Source organism: Microcebus murinus, chromosome 9, assembly GCF_040939455.1.
Source record: "Microcebus murinus isolate Inina chromosome 9, M.murinus_Inina_mat1.0, whole genome shotgun sequence".
NCBI classification, from domain to species: domain Eukaryota; kingdom Metazoa; phylum Chordata; class Mammalia; order Primates; family Cheirogaleidae; genus Microcebus; species Microcebus murinus.
In genome coordinates, this window is record NC_134112.1 from 41,796,119 (window position 1) to 41,818,504 (window position 22,386).

General features: G+C 35.2%; 1 protein-coding gene across 2 annotated transcripts in view; it reads right to left on the reverse strand.

Moving 5' to 3' along the window:
* Window positions 1–22,152, reverse strand: part of MIOS (meiosis regulator for oocyte development) — a 35,555-nt gene extending 13,403 nt beyond the window's left edge. Inside the window, exons 1-9 of one of the 2 annotated variants that reach the window (XM_012757147.3) lie at window positions 21,936–22,152; window positions 20,929–21,025; window positions 15,269–16,602; window positions 14,854–14,952; window positions 13,037–13,102; window positions 6,192–6,446; window positions 3,954–4,123; window positions 1,313–1,378; window positions 333–491 (exon numbers count right to left, since the gene is read on the reverse strand). In XM_012757147.3, coding sequence (XP_012612601.1) covers window positions 333–491; window positions 1,313–1,378; window positions 3,954–4,123; window positions 6,192–6,446; window positions 13,037–13,102; window positions 14,854–14,952; window positions 15,269–16,562 — 2,109 coding nt within the window. In that variant the 5' untranslated portion in view covers window positions 16,563–16,602; window positions 20,929–21,025; window positions 21,936–22,152. The remainder of the gene's footprint in view (window positions 1–332; window positions 492–1,312; window positions 1,379–3,953; window positions 4,124–6,191; window positions 6,447–13,036; window positions 13,103–14,853; window positions 14,953–15,268; window positions 16,603–20,928; window positions 21,026–21,935) is intronic. The other variant, XM_012757150.3, reaches the window with a different exon arrangement.
* Window positions 22,153–22,386: the final 234 nt, after the last annotated feature.

The window sequence follows — 22,386 nt, forward strand, 5'->3', positions numbered from 1 at the left end:
GAAAGGGAATCTCTTTTGTAGAATGTACAGTTCTGTCAACATTGGAGAAACTGAAGACAGATTTCTTCTGTTCCATTTGAACTTTACATAAATTCAGATGTAGTGTCAAAACTGGCATTTCCCAAAGTGAAAGGAAGAACTGGATAACCCAATGAGGATAGTTAGGGACGGTAAGGGAAAGCATAAGTCCTCAGTAGATCAACTGACTAGGTTAAAGCTAAACACTTTCTAAAGATCCTAAGAAAGCAAAGGTACATACTTACTTTCACTTGAGGGAAGAAAATATAGAATGCGTTTTTTTTCTTTTGAAGTCACTGTCAAACTGCACTGACCTGTAACATGCAGTAGCTTGCTGTTTGGACATCTCCAGTTCTATCAACATAACTCTCCATTAAGTCCACTCCATCTTTAGTTAGGCCTGTAAGCAAAATTCCTTCCAAATTTCCAGCCTCTTTCATTTCATTGGTCAATTTTTCGATGTATCTATTTAACTGAAAAATTCAAAGTGATTTTCCTAAAGCAGCCTGTTTCACTATATATTTTATACTTCAAAATTACTACATTTGGAACAATTTTCATTCCTAATGGAAAACATTTTAAAACAAAAGCTTTTGCTCAAATCTAGATATTAGAAGTAAGAAGTACTAAGAAGTCTGCATCTATTATAAATTTCAGTGCAGTATCCATAATCATTAAAAAAATTTTAAAAGCAAGACATTTATTATGCTTTGATAATTATTCCATAAAAGAAATTAGAGATGGTTTACTATTTTAAAGAGAACTGTCCTCTCATTATTCTGTAAAGTTCTTCCTATCATAGCAGTATGTGATAGAATCACAGAATCTTTGTTGGAAGGGAATTTCAAGATTAGTAACCATCTCATTTAGGTCTTCCCTGACTTTACCTCAATGCAAACCCTAGCCAAGATACTTCTACATTCCCCTAGCACTTTATCATTATTACAATACTTAGTACATTGTATTACTTGTTTCTATGCATTTCTTCCTCACTATATACATGGCATAGGCATTTAGCAACTGTTCAATATATTGAAAATGAGGAATCCTTTTTCAGTATTATTAAGAGGTGAGTCTAATACCTTTATAAACTATTAAACCAATATTCTAAACAAGTAAATTTAGTTATGCTAGACATGTTTATAATACCTTGATCTAATAAATTACTATTTATACTTTTTAGAAGAATTTATATATCAATCTCATGCATAATTATACATAAAAATTAGTTTCTTAAAATAATTGTGACAGTAAATGTTAATCACGTCAAATATGGAATTAAATCAGTTTTCACCTGAGTATCACTAAGGAATTTACAAGCAAATGCCACTCTGTCACGTACTGCAACTTTGTTTTCATACTAGAAAGAAAAGAAAAAAGCAACGAGTTACTTATAGATGGTATGAGTTTTAAATTTTTGCAGAGACTATTTTATATATCTAATGTATACGTTTATTTTCAAATGTGTTAATAAGTTATTGTGGATATCTTGAGAAAGCCAATGATTGCCTAAGATGCCTTTCTTGATGTAACTCTCAGGAAACTGCAAGACTGTCCTTGCAAAGTAAAGATTTACCTCTTAAACAATGACCAAATTCAGTTTTAAAAGAATCCAGTTCAGTCTTTATAACTCCAATGTAAAATATAAGCAGTGATGTACGGTATATCAAATTTAAGATGCCATCTTTCTATTAAAGAAATTAATTTGGGGGAAACTAAGGAAATCTTTTTTTTGGCTACTAAGATAATCAACAAATATAGAAAATCTGTGAATTGGCTATACCAGTATAGAATTTAGAAAGAATACTAATAGAGGTTTCTAAAAACAAAGTGACAAGTTTTAAAACTTATAAATAAATAAACTCTTGTGTCTAAACCAAAGTATTATTATATAGGTAGTTTGTGGCAAAATTTTCAGAGTTAGTATAACTAAAATTTTGGTATACTTGTAGACACTGTCAAACACTATTTTGAAAAATGTTTTCATAAATGTAGAAAGGTGCAATTAAATCTGTGATTAGTAAAAAATAATTTATAGGTGGAAAAAAAGATTCAATTTCCATTTAAATCACCCTATGAAATAGTTTTCCTTCTTGAAACGTAAGATCACTTCAGTTGAAACTATCTTAGTGTTTTTTAAATTATAAAATGTTATTCTGCCCTAAAGAACATGCTTGGTATAACTAGATTGAACTCATAGGTTCAGCTGCATATAATTTTCATCTGGAAAAAGTTACAAATATTATCTGTACCATTTTACAGCTGAGAAAACTAAAACCCCCAAAAGTTATTGAATGGCTAAGCTTGCAGGGGTCCTCAAACTTTTTAAACAGGGGGCCAGTTCACTGTCCCTCAGACCATTGGAAGGCCGTTGGAGAGTGCGGTGCACATTCGACACATGCGCACTGTGGGGCTGTTAAGCAGGACAGGCAGCGGTGGCAAAAACACCGGTGGGCCGGATAAATGTCCTAGGCCGGCTGCATGTGGCCCGCAGGCCATAGTTTGAGGACCCCTGGGCTAAGGTAACTGGAGCAGAACAAGGACTCAGGCTTCTGAGTCCCAATATTCTGACTTCCCAATTCAATACTTTTTTCTATCTTACTGCAACTTAACATTTTTAAAGAAAGAGCAACATCAATTATAAGTACTTACACAAAAAGTATAACTAAATACATTATCGAAAGATCTTAGAAATATAAACTTCCTATTCAGATATCTCTTACCTAATAACTCAAATTTAGTATAAGAAGGATACTTATTATAGGTTACTTAAAATATAGAAATTTAATATTTAATCAATACACTTCTATAACTATCAACTCAAAAGTTAAGTAATCAATTTCTTTTTTCTATCTCTATCATTCTCTAACACTTCCTGAAATCATTTTATCTCTTCGAGATGCAACAGTTAAAGTCTTCTGTTTAACAAAAAAGAGTAATAACACTTAAAAAAATTCTTAGATATTAATTTGAAGTGGTTAGAAAAGTTCAATAGTAATTTATTAAAAGTAATGGACAAAATACATAAACTGTGGACATTGCCAAAATAGACACTAATAACATTTATTAAAAATGTCATTAAGAAATCCCAGTAAAATACATGTTTTTACAAATTCTTAGGGACTGACTTTTAAATCACTTATTAATAACAATGTATATTTTATAGGAAATGCTATATATAATAGCAAACATAGGAATAAGTTTCAATATAGAAATCTCTTCTCATTGCTAGAAAGATGACCAATGGAACAAAGAAGTTGTAGTGCCAATATCAAGCTTAAAACCCAACAACTGTAACTGATGAGCAAATCTCACTTCATTCTTTCTTTCTTTATTTTGTGATAAAAAACCTATTTGGTGTTATGGTCATAGGTGGCTAAAGCAGGAGAGAAAAAAATAACAAAACAAAGACCAAATAATGAAAAAAAAATGAAATTGTCCACTGTAATTAGTATTATCATATAGTTTACCTTCCAAACAGGAACATGTTTGAGAATGACAAATTCTAATTCAGACAAGATATATGACCATCTTGACCATAACTGATCGGCTGATCGTAAGTTGGTTTACTTAACTAAACACAAACACACACACACACAGAGTATATTTAAATAGCTAATGTATTTTTATGTTTATGTAGTTGTACATTTCTAGAGCTGAGTTTTTAAGCTAAAGGATAAAATCTTTATTCCTTCTGCATCTGTAAATTATATTATTAAGACTATAAAAATCAAGTTCAGTTTGATATGAGTTAACTATGTTGGTAATCACACTCAAGAGCAGCTGCTCAAAAACAGTTCAAAATGTCTTATTTTAAATAATAAAAATGCATCAAAATATAAAAAATGTCTTTATGCAATAGACATTTGAAAATTTTAACAAAGATAAAAACTCCTAATTCAAAGGAGGATCTCATGAAACAGAAATCAGCTTACCAAAACTCCATCATAAGATCCTGTTTCACTTGTCAGAAATGCAAACATGACACACAGATACGGGTTGTTTAGCTGTAATCGTAGAGTGCTGCACATTTCTCTCCAAAGGGAGTTCTTCTCATCCGTATAACCCGATAAAGCCATTGCTACCACATTGAGATTCAGATCTCCTACATTTTAAAAACAGCCAGCTAATCAAAGTGATCAAAAGCTTAGTATCTCCTTCTTCCACATTTCTTAAACCATAAACAAACAGAGATCAGAGGGTGACTTTTACCCCCAGAAAAATGAACCCACTAGAATAAGGGTTTTGATTCAGACTGGAAAATTTGGCAAGGACCACAAACAAAAACTTTCCAATCTTATAAAACTCACATCTATATTTGCAAACCCTGTGCAGGAAAGTACATCTTTTAATTTTCAAGTTCTCATTCCAGGCAGATTCCTGTAACAGTATGTTACTGCTTACTAAATGAGAAAAATCGAAGCCATCCTATCAGAATCACTGCCAACTTTATCAATGAGTTCATTTATGCAAAGATATTTCAAAGCCCTGATAATAAATATTATTGCATCTTAGGACTGCAAATTTTCAAAATAATTTTATTTTCCTATTTTAAATATATAATGCACATACTTATATATGTGTCAACTGCAAAATATAGAAAGTCATATTTCAGTATTTTGATTATAGTATTATAATTTTTCTATGACAAAATGAACTATACAAACTACCACAGAATTGCACTTAGACACATTTGCAATAGAGCATTTGTTACCAAAAGTCTTTTAAACATTGTTTTAGCAACAAGCTGCTAACCTGGCCTTCAGTCCCATGGCTGCCTACCCTTCCAACATAAATTCAGCTTCAAAAGAGAAAACTAAATTTACCCTTTACTCTTAAGTATTTACATTTATTAGAGTTTTCTTATTCTGTTTCTTGATTCTAATCATTTTTTCTCTTCCAAATAAAACAGCACTTCCCACTTTAAATTCTTAATAGCCTTAATCGTCAATAAACATTTTTTCCCCAAGTTACCATGTGCTTGCTCCCTTTGCCTAGTATTAGAGTCTTTTAAAATGAAAAAATATAATAAAAATAGCAAAGGAATATCTGTGGATCCCATATAGAAGAATTTATTTCTAAATGCAAAGGAATGTTTAACTCAGAAGCCTTCTCTTTGGTCCTTAACCAAGTTATTAAAATCATTGGAAAGAAACTTTTTCCCTATTGTTAGTATGGATGTTTAAATATACCACCAGATTTTCCAAGTACATATAACAGAGGAGTATCACGCTTTCAGTATGTAGCAAAATTATAATTAGAAATGGCTTTAAACACCAATTCTTTTTTCCATCACCACGTATCTTTTATTACACTCTCAAATGGGGAAGACTTTTTTGTTAGAGTAAAGGTGAAGGAAAAGATGCCCACCAGAGCAAAACATTAACTTTTTCAACTTTTAGAAAATACATTACAGTTAATTTCATGCTTTTCTCTATGGCATAACCAGAATTATAACTGTTTGAAAATGCAACAGCAAGTAAGAATTCAGTATTCTCAATATTCAGAGATAATTTGTTAGATATACTAAAAATCAATAGGTATATACATCTTGGTTATTTTCAAGTGAAATATTCCTGATAAGAAAAAAACTCAAGTTTTGGGTAAGATTTGTTTCTCTGAGGATCTTCTGGCAAAATGCAGAGTAAAAAACTTATCACATTTCTTTCTCTTAAAAAAATACTAAATGGAAACTCTATTCTAATCACCAGACTCAAACAGAAGCACTTTTGCAGATCAAAGTATGCTTTTTGTAAGAGTCTGTATAAAAGTGTCATTCAGAGTTTTCTCAAGGTGAACCAATAATCATCTAAAAGAGAAAGTATAAAATACTCTCAAATGTGTGCCATAAAAATGCTTGTAAACTAAAGTAGTCCTACTCTTTAAGGAAATGTATCTTTTAAAATGTATGTGAACTATCTTTAAAACAGATAACATTAAAAATGGACACATCTGAGCACTCATTATGTTAAAATGACATTTAACATGCATCTTTTTTAGACTTAAACCAAAGCACAAATAAAAGAACTAATATTTACTATTACAGTGTTGTGCTAATTTCTTTCAACAAAAATCTACATAAAATATTAAGTGATTAGATATTTGAAAATTATCAGCTTCCTTTCTTTAAAGGAGTCAATGAACTGCCAGTATCTTAAAATATAGCCTAATACCTTTTTCAGAAGATGCCCCTTCATTCAGGATTTGGATTGCTCGTCGAATATCCAAGTTGAACAATGCCACTGCAGCAGCTCTCTCCCATTCCCCTTCTTGTACAAGGGAGTTCAAAAATGGCCCCACATCTATATCCGTTCCTTTCTTTATCCACCCACAAAGCTGTAAAGCTAAGATTCTCTCTTCATTTAAATTCTGAATATCAGTTTGCTTATCCAACCCACTCCAATTATGTCTGCTGCTTTCCACCATTCCTAAAAACAGAAAACATTTTTATATTGTTTTGTTATTTTGAAATATATTTGGAAAATAAGTCAGTTTTACAGAGAAATATTTCAACAACATATTTTATATTTAGACTATTCAACTTCTTAGCCACAATTTTATAGCATAAATATGAAATATGCCACAAATAAACCATATTTTGCATGTTTCTAACTACAACAGCTTCCTGAGTTACCAAAGAGCTACTGGAATAGGAGTCAATGTTCAGATGGACTGAATTAGTGCTTCAGAGAAGCCTCCCAGACTACCTAATCTAAAATAGATACACCTGTTATCTAACTCACCACTCATAGTTTCCTCTATTAAGCACTTAACACTCTAATGTTTTATTAATTTATTTTTCAGTCTTATCTCTTCTCTCACTAGAACATAAACTCTAAGAAGGCAGGTATCTTGTCTGTTTTATTCATGAGGTGTCTCCACTGCCTGAGATCCAGCAGAAGTGCTCTTGTTCTCTTTCTACTTCTTTCTGTTACAAATACATGAAAAAATGAAATCACAGACTTGAAAGTACTCTGAAAGTTTAAGGTAAGTACTAATGTTAAAATACAATGGGAATGATTTGAAGGTGATTTTCTTCCCTTTCTAAATCAGGAAACTTTTATTCTCATTTTTTTTTTTAACAATAAAGCCTTACTATTCTTGTAGCATTGCTTACATTGCAATCAAGGCAGTTGATCCTAATGGTAGGGTAATTTCACTTGGGATGACAACTTGGTGCCAAATAAAGGCAAAACCAAGATGAAACTTAAGAACTCTATTAATAACTCAAATTCTTAAATGTTCTAGAAAGTTTTACCATAAAAATTACCATTACATAATTGTGTTTATTTTTACAAAAGGGATTTTCATAATAAACTGAATTATGTATTAGGCAACGTGAATGTCCAACGTCACCAACTTCTTTTATTACTTTTGTAGTAATTTACATTTGTAATTTACAGTAATTATGCATTTATATAATTACATATAATATTGCAATTGTATATTTGTAAATAACTAGATCAAAAGCAAATATATGGGTTTTTAGAATTCTTAATTCAACTTGTTGGTTGTTGGTAGAATTGTAAGAAGGGCTCCATGATTCCTGGCCCCTGGTAACCACACTCTTATATAATCCCCTCCCCTAGATTGCAGGTAGAATCTGTGACTTGTTTCTCAGCAACAGAATATAGCAGAGGTGAAAGTATTCTGCAAATATAATTAAGGTCCCCAATCAACTCAGTTCACTTTGATTGAATCAAAGGAAGATTATTCCGTGTGGGCCTGACCTAATCAGATGAGCCCTTTAAAAGAGAGAGAGAGGGAGAGAGAGAGAGAGAGAGAGAGACAGAGAGAGACAGAGACAGAGAGAGAGACACAGAGAGAGAGAAAGAGAAACAGGAGAGAAATTTCTTGCTGGTCTTGAAGAAGTAAAAGCTGCCATCGTGTGAAAGGGTTTGTAATTAGGCTATTTGGCGAGGAACTGTTGAGTAGCCTATGGCCATCAGCCTGCAAGAAAATGGGTATCTTACTCCTACAACTGCAAGGAATTGAATACTGCCAACAATCCATCTGAACTTGGAAGAGCACTCCAACCTCTAGAAAAGAATACAGCTTGGCTGGCACCTTCATTTTAGCCTTGTAAAACTCTGAACAAAGGACCCAGCTAAGCAGTGCTCACACTCCTGACCCAGGGAAATGATGAGATAATAAATGAATGAACTTACACATCTTGAGTTCTAAGATGACTGAAAAAAAAAAAAAGAAAAAAAAATAGAGAAAAAGAAAGAAAAAATATTTTAAAAAAGAAAAAAATAATGAATGAAAACCAACACACTGTCCAAAGTTAATTTAGCTATATTTATTCAGGTCAAGGTATTAAAGACATAAACACTAGCAAAGAAAGAAAATATTAAAAACTTAAATCAGTTGTCACTTGCAAGTTAAATTATATATGTATGAAAATATTTTAAAAAATCAGTCTAAATACTTGGAAAGAGTAAAAATAGTACAAAGTAAAGGTCTAAAAAACCTCTCCATCATACCTAATTCTTACTTTTAAATAATTTGAGTGATTATCTGATGTTACATTGTGGCATGTCTAAAATATTATTCGTGTTAGTACATATTTTAAACTGTATCTGATTGCTTTATGAAAACATTCCAAGATGAGTTATTTGTAAAATTTTGGAAATTCAAAAAATAGTTAAATAATTACACTTGAAGATATTAATACTTATTTTAAACCTGACTATTGTTAACAGTTGCCAATTCAGGCCAAGGAATTAAGAGGAAACTTCTGAAAAGATCTTACTTTAAGAGGACTCTCTACCCATTGAAAAGAGGAAGCATGCTGCTCTATTCACAACCATGAAGGAAATCAGTCTAAAGACAAAATCACTTTTAGCCTATGAAAGTGAATTTTTAAGAACTATAATGTGAAAACTTTGATTAATGATAAAGTTAATAAAACTCTTAGTTAAAAAATTAAAACATTCTGTGAATAATAAATTTAAATTGTTCAGGTAGAATGTAATCATTAAATTTCAGGTAGAACAAGCTGATATATTATAAGGTGTTTCATATTTTCCTATAAATTTTGGATTCAAAGGTGATACTACTTAATTAACGTTAAAAAATAATTTAAAACAGGTGAGCAAAAATCAGCAATTGATTTTTTAAATGATTTCTTACACTTTAATAATATTCCTATTTCTTAGTGTTTTTATTTTATAGGGAATAGAGATCAATATATAGTCATGCATCACTTAATGATGAGGAAATGTTCTGAGAAATGTGTCATTAAGCAATTCTGTCATTGTGTGAACATCATAGAGTGTACCTGTATTATACAAACCTAGATAGTATAGCCTACTACACACCTACCCTATATGGTATAGTGAGCCTATTGCTGCTAGGTTAAAAACCTGCACGTTACCGTACTGGATACTGTAAGCAACTGTAACACAATGGCAAGTATGTGTTTATCTAAACATATAAAAGGTACATTAAAAATAGAGTATTATAATCTTATGGGACCACTGTCACATACACATTCCATCATTGACTGAAATATCATTATGTGGTGTATGACCATATATGTATTCAAACAGTTCATTGCTAGGAGATGGAAATATATTCTGTAAGTTAAATGCATGGATATTGTATCATTTATTTTTGGTTGCTCAGAGAACTTTTATTGCTTGATTTAACTATGTTTTGATAATTAGGGTTATCAAATAAACAATATGATGTTATCATGGGTTTTTAATATATAGTTATGATTTTAATATACATGAATTCTTAATATATTTCTGAAAAAGAATTAAAATCTATTTATGCATGTTATATGATACTAAAGTGACAAAACTGTCTTCCTAAATTTGAGACTGTCCCATATATAAATAACTTAATCAATGTTTTATTGATGGTTAAGGATAACAAGTTTAACATTAAAAACCAGGTTTAAAAAATGTTTCAAATCAGCAATCAGACACTATGTTCTTTGTAGATGTTAATTTGCTGCATTTTTATATCTATATCTATATATAATAACTAAGCAATAAAATTATCCACCATCTATAAGAACATTTTGGTGTTAAAAATGCTAAAACCAGGCCGGGTGCGGTGGCTCACGCCGGTAATCCTAGCACTCTGGGAGGCCGAGGCAGGCGGATTGCTTGAGGTCAGGAGTTCAAGATCAGCCTGAGCAAAAGCGAGACCCTGTCTCTACTATAAATAGAAAGAAATTAATTGGCCAACTAATATATATATAGGAAAAAATTAGCCGGGCAATGGTGGCACATGCCTGTAGTCCCAGCTACTCGGGAGGCTGAGGCAGAAGGATCGCTTGAGTCCAGGAGTTTGAGGCTGTTGTGAGCTAGGCTGATGCCACAGTACTCACTCTAGCCTGGGCAACAGAGCAAGACTCTGTCTCAAAAAAAAAAAAAAAAAGCTAAAACCCCAACTATTTTGCCTCTTGAAGTCATTTTTGAGAGAGAGAGGGTCACTTTGCTATGTTGCCCATACTAGTTTCAAGTGCCTGGGTTCAAGTGATCCTCCTGACTCAGCTTCTTGAGTAGCTAGGACTACAGGCATGTGCCACCATGCCTGGCTAATTTTTAAATTATTTGTTAGAGACAGGGTCTCACTATGTTGCCTAGGCTGATCTGGAACTTCTGGCCTCAAGCAACCCTCCCACCTCAGCCTCCCAAAGTGTGGGATTACAGGCATGAACTAATGTGCCCAGCAAAAGGGCCCCTTTCTAACCATAACTACCTAGCCTTCAAAAAAATCTCACCACTTCTATATTCTTGAACTTTACAGTCTCTTCACCCTTTTACTTATGTCTTATCCTGCCTTCATTTTCATCCCTATCAAAATTAGGTTCCAAGGGTCAACAAGTGAATCACTCTCTTGCTAATGTACTATTAGCTCTCTTGCCCCATTGTCTTTTATTCTACCTTCTTGGTAAAACAATGTTGCCCAGTAATCCTGCCATATTTCTCAAGACAGCTCTCTCTCCTCTTCTCCATATCTTCTTCCCACAGCCTCCCTGCTCCTTCTCAACAACAGGAGCCATCATATGGGAAACCCCTCAGCATCTGGTCAGTGAACCATAAACATCCTGCATAGGGCATCTTTCCCCCTTTTCCTCTTGCTAATTTGAAGGTAGGCACCCTCCTGTTTAAAGCTAAACCTATACTCTACATCCCATTCCCTCCCATTCCCCTGCATTCATCCCCTTCTCTCTGCATCTTCAATCTCATTCTATGCGCTTCCTCCTATCAGCATGTAAATATGCTTTAATCAATCCATGTTGAAAACAAATATAAACAACACAAAGTTCTTCCTTCACTCCAGATTTGCCTCCTGGTACTACTGAATATCTTTTTGTCCTCTTTTACAGAGTCACATTTCTTGAAAGATTTATAATTGATGACTTCATTTCCTTAACCCAATCTAAATTTCTAATCCAACTACAATTTGCCATCCACATCACCACTGAAGCCTTTCTCCTATTTCCAGATCCAATGAGTACTTTTTACTTATCTTATTTGACTGAATTTGAAGCATGGAGCACTTGGCAACTCAGTTCTCTCTTCTCTCCTCCACATAAATATATATGCCTCTTCTGATCTTTCTCCTACCTCTCTTGTCATTCCCCCTCAGTCTCCTAAGCCACTTCTTTCTGTTCTTACTCTGAATAATTCCATCTATTCCACCAAATATCACTTATTTCTAACATATTTCTTTCTAGTTATATTCATCCCACTGAGCTTTGGACTCATATCCCATTGCCAGTGGACATCTCTACCTAGGTATCTTGATTTCAACTTGCTCCAAAATAAACTTCTTCTCAAACACACTCTTCCTGTGTTACTCCTAACCGGTACTAAAATCACCTAGTTTCCCAAGGTAAATACGTGTGTGCTATCTTTGACTTCTCTGCCTCCTCCATCCCTTTTACCTAATTAATCATTAAACTTTGTCCTGCTCTTTTAATTTATCCACATTTCTGTAGCCTCTTTGCCACTAACCTTAGTAAGGACACCATCACTTCTTCCCTGAGTACTGCAGGCTTTTACATGATGTTCCTACTATATATCTTGATCCCTTTCCAATTTATTCCATACATAGTGACAGTTCTAAAACACAAATCTAATTCTGTCATTATCCTTTAAAATCCATCCTTAGTTTCTCCTTCTTATAAGATGATAAATCTCCCTAAATTCTTAACATGATTTCTAAGTCCTTCCTGAGTTAGCCCATTGCTTAGCTTTCCAGTCTCCATTCTTTTCACACTTCTCTCATGCTCTGTTCCAGCCATACTAAATGTGCTATGCTCTCTTCCCTCTGGGCTCACTGCATGTGCAGCTCCCTGTCTGGACCTCTTCCTCGACTTTATCTCCTCTAAGAAAAGGAATCCTTCCTATATACAACTGTTTGTTCTTCTCCATGTTCGAATTGCCTGTTTACTTTATTCTGAATTAGAATGGAAATTTCCCAAGAGCAGGGATGACACTGATCTTGCTCAATCTCCATGAAGGGGGAGATTTATCCACCTTGTTGTTATGTCTCTGGTTTCTAGGTTAGTTCTTGGCACCTCATGAGCACGTAATAAATATGTGTTGAATGAATGAACTTAATTCATATTATAGTTGTAAAAATTAAATACAGTAACAGGGTGAAAGCAACTAATTCATAGTAAGCAATCATATATTATTTGTACCAAAATTAAAATTTAGCTGCTCTAATAAACTCATGCATTAGATTATTGTGGGCAAGATGGCTCAATGTGTTGACTTACTGTGTTGACTTATTAGAGATATAATTAGAAGAGGAGGTATGGTCAAATAAAATAGAAGACTGAAACCTAGGAGTGCCATCTTTGACAATAATTTCTCTACTACCTTTGGGTAGCAGAAATAAAGATATCTATACCAAACAAAACAAAACGCTGAAAATTGAGCAATGAGAGGATGAGAAAATTTTTCCAACAGTAGTCTTTTTTCAGGCTGGGTAAAGACTACTCTAACTCAAGACTAAGTAGGATACTCAGTTGTCTCTACTGTACCAGCAACACAAAGATATTCAGCTTTCCCTCTTTGCTTGTCCTCAGAGGTAGTTTGTTGGCTTTTCCCTAAAATATACCAAAATACAACAAACACCATAATCAATATTTGAATGACTAAGAATGCAATATGGCCTGAACTACTACATAGCTAAAATACTATAAATTCTATAAACTTGATGTTTAATTCTTCACAGCTGTGGTTCTAAAGTCATGAAGCATGGTATTCAGGCTAATTTATGGGGATAATACAAAAATTACTTTTTTTAGTGGAGGACTAATGAGAGAACAAGAAAATGAAACAGATCAGATAAATCATCTACTGCATCTTTCAGCACTGTGGGCCAAAGTAATTTGAAAGTCCTTGTGAAAAAACCCAACACTAAAATAAATATAACAGTTTAACTGAAAGGCTTAACCTATTTTTTAAAAAGTATATTATTTGTAAAGTATTGATACAAGTCCTATAAAAAAGTCAAGTTGAATTTACTACTTCTTTTTTTTGAATCAGAGTCTCACTCTGTTGCCCAGGCTATAGTGCTGTGTGTTATCAACCTGGCTCACAGCAACCTCAAACTCCTGTGCTCAAGTAATCTTACTGCCTCAGGCTCCTGAGTAGCTGGAACTACAGGAATGCACCACCATGCCCAGCTAATTTTTTCTATATATTTTTAGTTGGCCAATTAATTTCTATTTTTGGTAGAGACAGGGTCTCGCTCTTGCTCAGCCTGGTTTTGAACTCCTGACCTTGTGCGATCCGCCCTCCTTGGCCTCTCAGAGTGCTAGGATTACAGGTGTCAGCCACAGTGGCTGGCCTGAATTTACTACTTCTATTATTACTCTTTGACTAAATAAGGTGAACTACCTTTCTAGCAGCTTGACTTGGGCCCAAATTTGACTACCAAAAGCTAGGGAACAAGGTAATTCTAGGTCACAGAGATACAGGCAGAGCATCCCAAATCTGAAAATCCAAATTCTAAAATGCTTCAAATCTGAAAGTTTTTGAGCATCAATGATGCTCAAAGGAAATGCTCATTGGAGCATTTTGCATTTTGGATTAGGGATGCTCAATCTGTATGTATATAATGCAAATATTTCAAAATCCAAAAAAATCTGAAATCTGAAACACTTCTGATCCCAAGCCATTCTGGATAAGGGATAATTCACAATTCAATTCCAATAAAAAGAATAAGAACTGTTTAAACCAGTGAGTGAAAAATAAATTTATTTTTCGTCACTATTTTATTCTTAGTCTATCAATTTCAATCCTACATTAATTCATATGTTAATCAATTCATTCACTAATTCATCAAGGACTATTTCAGGCATGGCTCCTTCAGGTTAGGCCATACTTCATGTCACAGTTATAGTCCTTGCCATTAGAAGGCTTAAAGAAAGTATTTGGGCAGCAAAATAAAAAGGGGTCTTCTTCAACTAGAGAACTTTTAATGTTGTGTTTAAAAAGCAAACTGCTGTGATAAAATCTGAACAATCAGCATCCTATAATATAAATCAGCTAGTATAAAACCTCTCAAAGTAGATCTTCAAAAAAATAACACTGAATAAATGAATGATTTTAAAAAGTCAACAACACTTCAAATAACCAAGACCCATTGCAAAAAGGGTTTTGGATAGAAATGCAATTATGCATTTAACACAACAATTCACTAAAATATCTAATCAGAAAATCACAAAAAGAAAAAGGATATTTATGTCTACATCCTGAAATAACTAGGTAATTTCCATGAAATGATGGGGAACAAAAATAAGAGAACAAAAGTTATAAACATATTGGAGAAAATAAAATGAAATTTTCTTACCCAAAGATGATTTTACAATTGATTTAATTCCTGCATAAACCAATGATCCTTTGTTGCCTGGAGATTTCTGATCCATGTCTTCTGTGTATTGCTTCATAAGTATTTAAATGCATAGGAAATACTAGTGATGATGCATAATAAAATATTTAAAAGCTACATTTGATTTGGAGCCAATTCATAGACATCAGTGCAAATAAGGTGGTTCTACTCTACTGAAGAGATATACTTTTCTTCCTCTTATACCATCTACAAAGCAGTATTTCAAGTTCAAGAGTTTTAAACAATTTACTTCATAGTTTTAGTATTATGAAACTTGTATTTGTACATAAAACATTCAGCATAGACTGACCTTTCAGCAAACTTTAAGAACATTCCTACTTGATTCACCTCACAAAATTAACAATGCAAAGGATATAGTGCAGAGTATACCAGAGTGACTTGAGCTGTGGATCGTCATTTCCAGCTAAAATGTGGTTTCTCCACACCTGCTCTGTATCAAGTCCATACCTTGACAAAGCCCGAAGGCGCATCTTTGTTGCTATATCTTTTTCTAAAGAATTATCATTTTCTTCTTCTGCACATTCATACAAATGACGACCACAAGCCCACATTAAAGATGTAATTGGGCTCCAAGCAAGAGATATTCTTTCAAAAACAGTGAAGTCAGACATTGTTCGGTTGGGAGTTACTACTATCATTCGATTTTGACTTGTTGGATGCCATGCAAAAGAAGCAATGTAATTGTCACAAGGTTGCACACTTCTTTCAATTATTGTGGGTTCTGTTTCATCCCCAATGGGAGTGGGTGTATGCTGCATATCATACAATCTAATAATATTACTATCCCTTGTTAAAGTGGCAAGTAGACCAGTCCTGGTTGGACACCATGCTACTTTTGTTAAGGGCTTTGGTTGTTCGGTCAATGTCAAAACTGGCTTCTCAAATTTTCTAAGATCCCATATTGCAACCTGACCTTCATAGAAGGAAGCAACACGATCGTGGAAGTAAGGGTCTACTGTCACCCCTTGAACAGCTTTTGTATTTACAAACATCTTTTGGCTCGTATTCCTAAGATCAAATATAGCTAGGTTACGATGCATACCAGCAAGGAGAAGTTTTTGGTCTCGTGGAAGCCAACAAAGAGAGAGACAAGCATCATTCTGTCCTAATTCATAAAGTGGTTTTGTTACTAACAATGTTGTTTCATTTTCACCTGCTGAAAGTCTCACTTTTTCCATGGGAACTATATCAGGAGTATATTTGCTGCAGATATCCCATATTAGCACTGAAAAGTCAGCTCTGTGTTTATCTAGACCAGCAGCAAGCCAGTTACTATCCAGAGGATTCCATGCAAGGGTATTGCATTGTCGTGCATGTTTTGGAACAAATTCTTTTCCTATCAAATCTTTGAATTTTGAGTTATGATCTTGACCAAGACTTGTAAGTACAACTCGGCCATTTGCTTGTCCAACTGCTAGGAGACATTCAGGATCATAATTGAGATACCAGGCAACGCATTTCATATAGGGTGTATCTGAATTTATTGACAGTAATGTAGCCGCAGAGTCTTCAGATAAACGTAAAGATCCAGCTTTGAGTTCTGAATTCACAGTAGATTCCACATGATAAAGACTTAGTTCTGAGTCACACACAACAAATCTATCAACCTGGTGTGGTGCCCACAAAATATCAGGTTTGGTACCGCTCATGTTTATTGATGTGCTCAAAGAGTCCAGTTAGGTCCATTCACTGAAAATGTTAAAAATAAAAAGTTTTAAAATATCAACAAAACATAATTCTTAAGTTGAATAAACTATTCAAAAAGTCAGGAAATTCTCAATACCAGAACCCTCTTTTTCAATATATTTGTATTTCTTCTCTCCATCTGCTATGAATTCAAGAAAGTATTTATTGTTAAAAAGGGAAAAAGAAGAGCAACCACTTCCTCTAAATAAAATGAGCTGGTAGGAATCTTTAAGAATCCCATTCTATCTTTATTTCCCATGATCAGTTATCTTAATTGCATTGTTAAACTAGTACCTTCAGTTTGAGTTCAGGGTTACATCAACTTTAGTGCAGTGAGCAAATTAATAAGTAACATCCCTTTGAAGGGCAGAACACTTAAAGCGTTATGAATCATGTTCTTAAGCAATAGCTTCGAGCAGCAATGTCCAAAAGAACTTTCTGCAATGATAGAAATATTCTACATCCTTGGTGCCCCATGGCTACTGAACACTAGAAATGTGACTAGTTCAAATTTCAATTTTAATATAAATAGCTACATGTGGCCACCACAATGAACAATGCAGATTTTAAAAGTACAATGCCATACTAAGACAGTTTTCTTCTTCAACTTTCAACAACAAGAAGCAACCATATATGGCAAAATAAACATTGGAATGTATTAAGCAACATGAGTTCTATTCTTAGCTCTGTGGTATATTAGTTATATTCCTTGGAAAGGTCATTGAATGTAAGGGAGGCCTTTGTTTTCTCATTTATACAATACATAGACATTGGTTTAGTACTTCCCAAAGCTCAGTCATGTATGACCTGTGCTGTTAATATTTTTCTTTAAACTGACTCACTTTTAAAATCTGATGACTTTAATCTCATCATAAGGTGCATGAATCATGGGTACGCTATTCTAATGATATTTTTCTAACATATACTAAAATAAACATAAAGCTATTAAAAATGCTTGATTGTCTTTTATCTAAAATTCATCCCATTTACAACCAGGGGTAGATACACACACTTTGGGAAAATGAATTAAGTGATTATTAGAGGCTCTTTCACTTTTCAATTCTATAAACCTTGAATAAATATTAAAAATGAGATTTTTGAAAAAATAAAGTCTAGCAGTGGAAGCACAAACTAAAAATAGCTCTATAGTTAAAAATGATGTTTTAATAATAAAAGATGCCTACGAAAACTTAAATGTGTGTTTTTACCTGAGGCTAGCAAGAGGCAATAGTCTTGATTCAAAACAAATGAACATACTTAAAATCTTCATTGCAATTTTTATCTGTAAAACCAGGTTGTCAGTTCCCAGAGGGCAAAGTAATGGTTCACTTCTCTCTCTATTCCTAGGACCATATATGGAGCCCGGCACAGACTCCTATCAAAGATACACTAATACTAAATAATTCAACTCAAACGTAATTGTTTTACCTTTTGATCTTACAAAAGTTTCAGCTAGGAATTACCAGTCTAGAATTTCATGCACTCATAATTTAGAAAATTAGGAAAACCATTTAAGAATTCTTATAATGGTTTTATTTCCTTAACATTTCTGAAGCTCAGGATCAATCATTTATATTCTTACTAGCATCCTCAATTTCTTCATTTCCTCCTCACTTTGGGTTTGCCTTTCCCCAACCCTAGATCAACCTAATCATTTACCACCTTGTCTCCTCCACTCAGGCTGTCAAATGCTACCAGACTAAGGATAGTCTCAAGGTTCTGCAGACTGATTCCATAAGAAATTAAGGCATACAACATGTTTGGTCTGTGGCGCTGGCTCAGCAATTCTTTTATTCATCTTTCCACTCTGGTCCTTTGGAAATTAAGTGTTATAGAATATCAGTGTGATTTTTTTTTTTTATTTTTTTTTTTGTTATTCACCACTATACTAATGAGGACCAGAGTGATCTTTTTACAACACAAACTTGACCAGGTTATTCAACCCATGCTTAAAATGATTTCCAACTACTCTTGGTATAGAGTTCCAAATCTTTAATATAACCTACAAAACCCTAAAAATGCCTTAGGCCTCTACCTACTGTACACCATTCTCTTTGCTAACTGTGTTCTAGCTATACTGTCTTTCTTTTCAGTTCCTTGGAGCCCCTTGTCCCCCAACACCATACGTTTGCAAATGATGTTTCCTCTGGCTGGAGCATCTTCCCTCCCTTCCGAGCCAAGTTAACATCTGCTCAACCTTGACATCAACCACCCTTATCCATTCCCTAGCCTAGATCAAGTTACTCAGACCACACTCTCATTAAACAGTATTCTCTCCCTTTAAATCACCCTTGTCTGTCACTTCTATTGGATTATAAGCTCCATAAGAGCAGGTAAAATATCTTTTGTTTTCCAGCCCCTAGTATAGTGCTAGGCACTTAGTACATAGTTAACAAATATTTAAATAAATGTATGTGTTCAATGGTCCCTCTGACATTTCTCACAACTGCTATCTTCAATTTTTACCAATTTCCTCATGCTTCAACCCTCTACCATTCCTAGATGTTGGCTCCAGCCAAGATCAAAGTGCCCACTGTCATAACTGGTTTCAATGATGGGCAAAAGTCCCCAAATAAGCCATCCTAACAGAGGATTACTCTAATACTCTTTCATTTATTCTGTAACTATTGACTGGGCACCTTCTATGTTCTAGGCACTGTTATAAATGCTGGGAACGTAGCAGTGAATAGGGGCAGATAAGGTCCCTGGTTTAATGAAGATTGCATTCTGGCAATAAAGTTAAGTCCAATTTTAGAAAGAGTTTAAAAATTTAAGAATCAGGAGCAAGAGAGGCACCTCATATAACAGGAAGTAGCTAAGACAGCAAAGAAAAGGAACAGATACTACCAAGTAAGGGTCCATATACTCTCACAAACAGGGGAAACCTCTTAAATGGAGATATCCCAGATCTGGCTCATCTTCCTATCTCACTGAAAGATAAATACTTAAATAAACATACTTTTTTCCTAGGCTTCCATTCCACAACCCTACTCCTTATACAACATCTAAGTAAACCCGATGCCACATGGAAAAATCCATCTTACAAAACACAAAATAGAAAGTGTTTTGTAATTTTTAAAACTTTGATTTACATGACTCTCAATGGAAAATTATCAGCATTTCTTCTGATATCATGCACTTAAAATATTTATATTACCATCCACAAAATGTCATTACAGTAATTCATGCAGAATCACAGAACTTTAGAGTTAGAAAGAGACTAGGAAATTCTTCTCATTTCATGTGGAAGTGAACACTAGACGTTCTGGTGCTTGTCCAGTGTCTCTCAACTTCCATCCTAGAAGACTACATAGAGAAAGGATCAGCTACATAATATGCAGGGCTGCTTACTAAAAAATTATTTAAAAATTTCAAGATGGTGACAACAAACCACTAAGCCAAATGCTAGTCATTCTAAAGCTGGGCCCTTTGCTATTACATAGGTTGCACATTACGAAGGTAGCCCTGTATAAAGAACATCTATTACTACTCTCTTAAGAAAAGTATTCACAATTTAATACATAATATAAATAGATCCTCATCAATGAACACACATCACTAGGAATCTAGTGTAGAGCAAAGAAAACAACCTGGAGTCAGAGATCTTATAGCCACTTACTCTAGCTTAGACCTTAACAAATCTTTTAATACTCCAAATCAGGGGTCCTCAAACTTTTTAAACAAGGGGACAGTTCACTGTCCATCAGACTGTTGGAGGGCCGGACTATAGTTTTAAAAAAACTATGAACAAATTCCTATGTACACTGCACATATCTTATTTTGAAATAAAAAAATGAAGGGACAAAATCAGATTGATTCCATAAGAAATTAAGGCATACAGCATGTTTGGTCTGTGGTACTGGCTCAGCAATTCTTTTATTCATCTTTCCACTCAGGTCCTTTGGAAATTAAGTGTTATAGAATATCAGCGTGATTTTTTTTTTTTTTTTTGGTTATTCACCACTATACTAATGAGGACCAGAGTGATCTTTTTACAACACAAACTTGACCAGGTTATTCAACTCATGCTTAAAATGATTTCCAACTACTCATGGTAGTTGGAAATCATTGTGTCCTGCACGCCGGCCGTAGTTTGAGGACGCCTGCTCCAAACCATAACAATGAGATAGAATCTATCGTATTCCCATCTTACAAAGTTGTGACAATGCATTGAAATGAGCCCTTGGCATCACATGGATGTTAGTATTACTACCATTGCCTTAGTCAGCCCTGAAAGTCAATGTTTTTTTCGAATGCTGGAGACACTGAAAAACTGGATGTAGAAGGGGTGGGGCTTGTAATAATTACAGCTTATATTCAGATCCTCACCTTCAAGTTTAATACATGCTCATTTCCCATTAATGGTTTCTCGGCAAGAGAAAGGCATGTTGATTCTGTGTTCATCCCCGGAACATGTGTAACAGCACTGTCCAAAAGAAATAATAAAGTGTGAGCCGAGTGATTTAAAAATTTCTAGTAGCCAAATTAAAAAGTAAAAACAAATAAACGAAATTACATTTAAAAATACATTTTATTTAACCAAGATATAAAAATATTATTCTTTCAACATGTAATCAATGTAAAAATAATTATTAGTGAGATTTTTTACATTTTGGGGGACAGAAATCCGATGTGTATTTTACACTTACAGTACATCTCAACACCATGAGGTCACTCGACAGTGAAGTGCAGCACATTACAATAATACTAAGTGTACAAAGTATCAATCACATGCTTTTAGTTGTTGTCTTCTACTTTTCCTACCGTGGCAAATTACAACGATAGTAGTTTCAAGAAAATTCCCACCACCACTAACTTCAAGGAGATGCTCCGCACATGACCAAACTTCCCTTAAAATATAGTTATACAAAAGGCCTGCAAAAGCAGTCATTTGCTAAGCAATTCGGCAAAGCCTGAGGCATATGTGAGAGCCTCCATTCACCCTCTTAAGGAATTTTCATTACTCATATTTGAAGAGAAGAGTGCTCACCGGGAGACAGGCCGTTTAAGAAGTACAGTGCTCAATAGGGTACAACTCAAACAGGGCATGTGCTATTGCGGGTAAACCACCGATCTGAGGGCGAGTCCCACGCTCCAGTCACCTGGGCGAGCCTGCCGTCAAAGGGTGGGACGCGGCTGCGCACGACCCCACCGCCCCGGAGGAGGTCCCCGGGCTCCCGCCGAGGCCCGACCGGCCGCTCGGCGCGGTTATCAGCCCACGGCTCGGAACGCGACTCCCCGCCGCCGCCCCGGCCTTTCAACTAGGGTATCTCGGGGCCCTCGCGGTGGCCGCCGCGCTCCGAGAGCCCAGACGCGGCCTGGCCGCACTCACCGACCTGAGGTGGCAGCGCGCCGTCGCACGGCCGCTTCCGGCCTGGACACCGCCCCTCCCGCTGCCGGAGCCGGGGCGCGGGCAAGATGGCGGCCGCGGCGGCGCGGCCGGTGACCGGGACCACCGGGCCGGGACCCACGACCCCACCACCACGCTTCGGGGCCGCGCGGCCGCGCCTGGGCCTCGGAAGGGGAGGTCCCCGTCTGCAAGCCCCGCCCACTCGCGCCGGGATCGCCCCGCCCCAGCGCTCCAGTCCGCCACTAGGGCGCGTCTGCCGGATGCCCGGGCTGGCAGACTCCGACTGCTTTTCAGAGCCGCTGTCTCCTTTCCAAGCACGTTAACTTACTGTAGGTCATTTGATCGTTTTTAATTTCTATTAAACTTTAATGCAGGATATGTAGTAGAAGCTCCAGGGTATTTCATTCATGATGTATTCACTCATTGACCCATTCCAC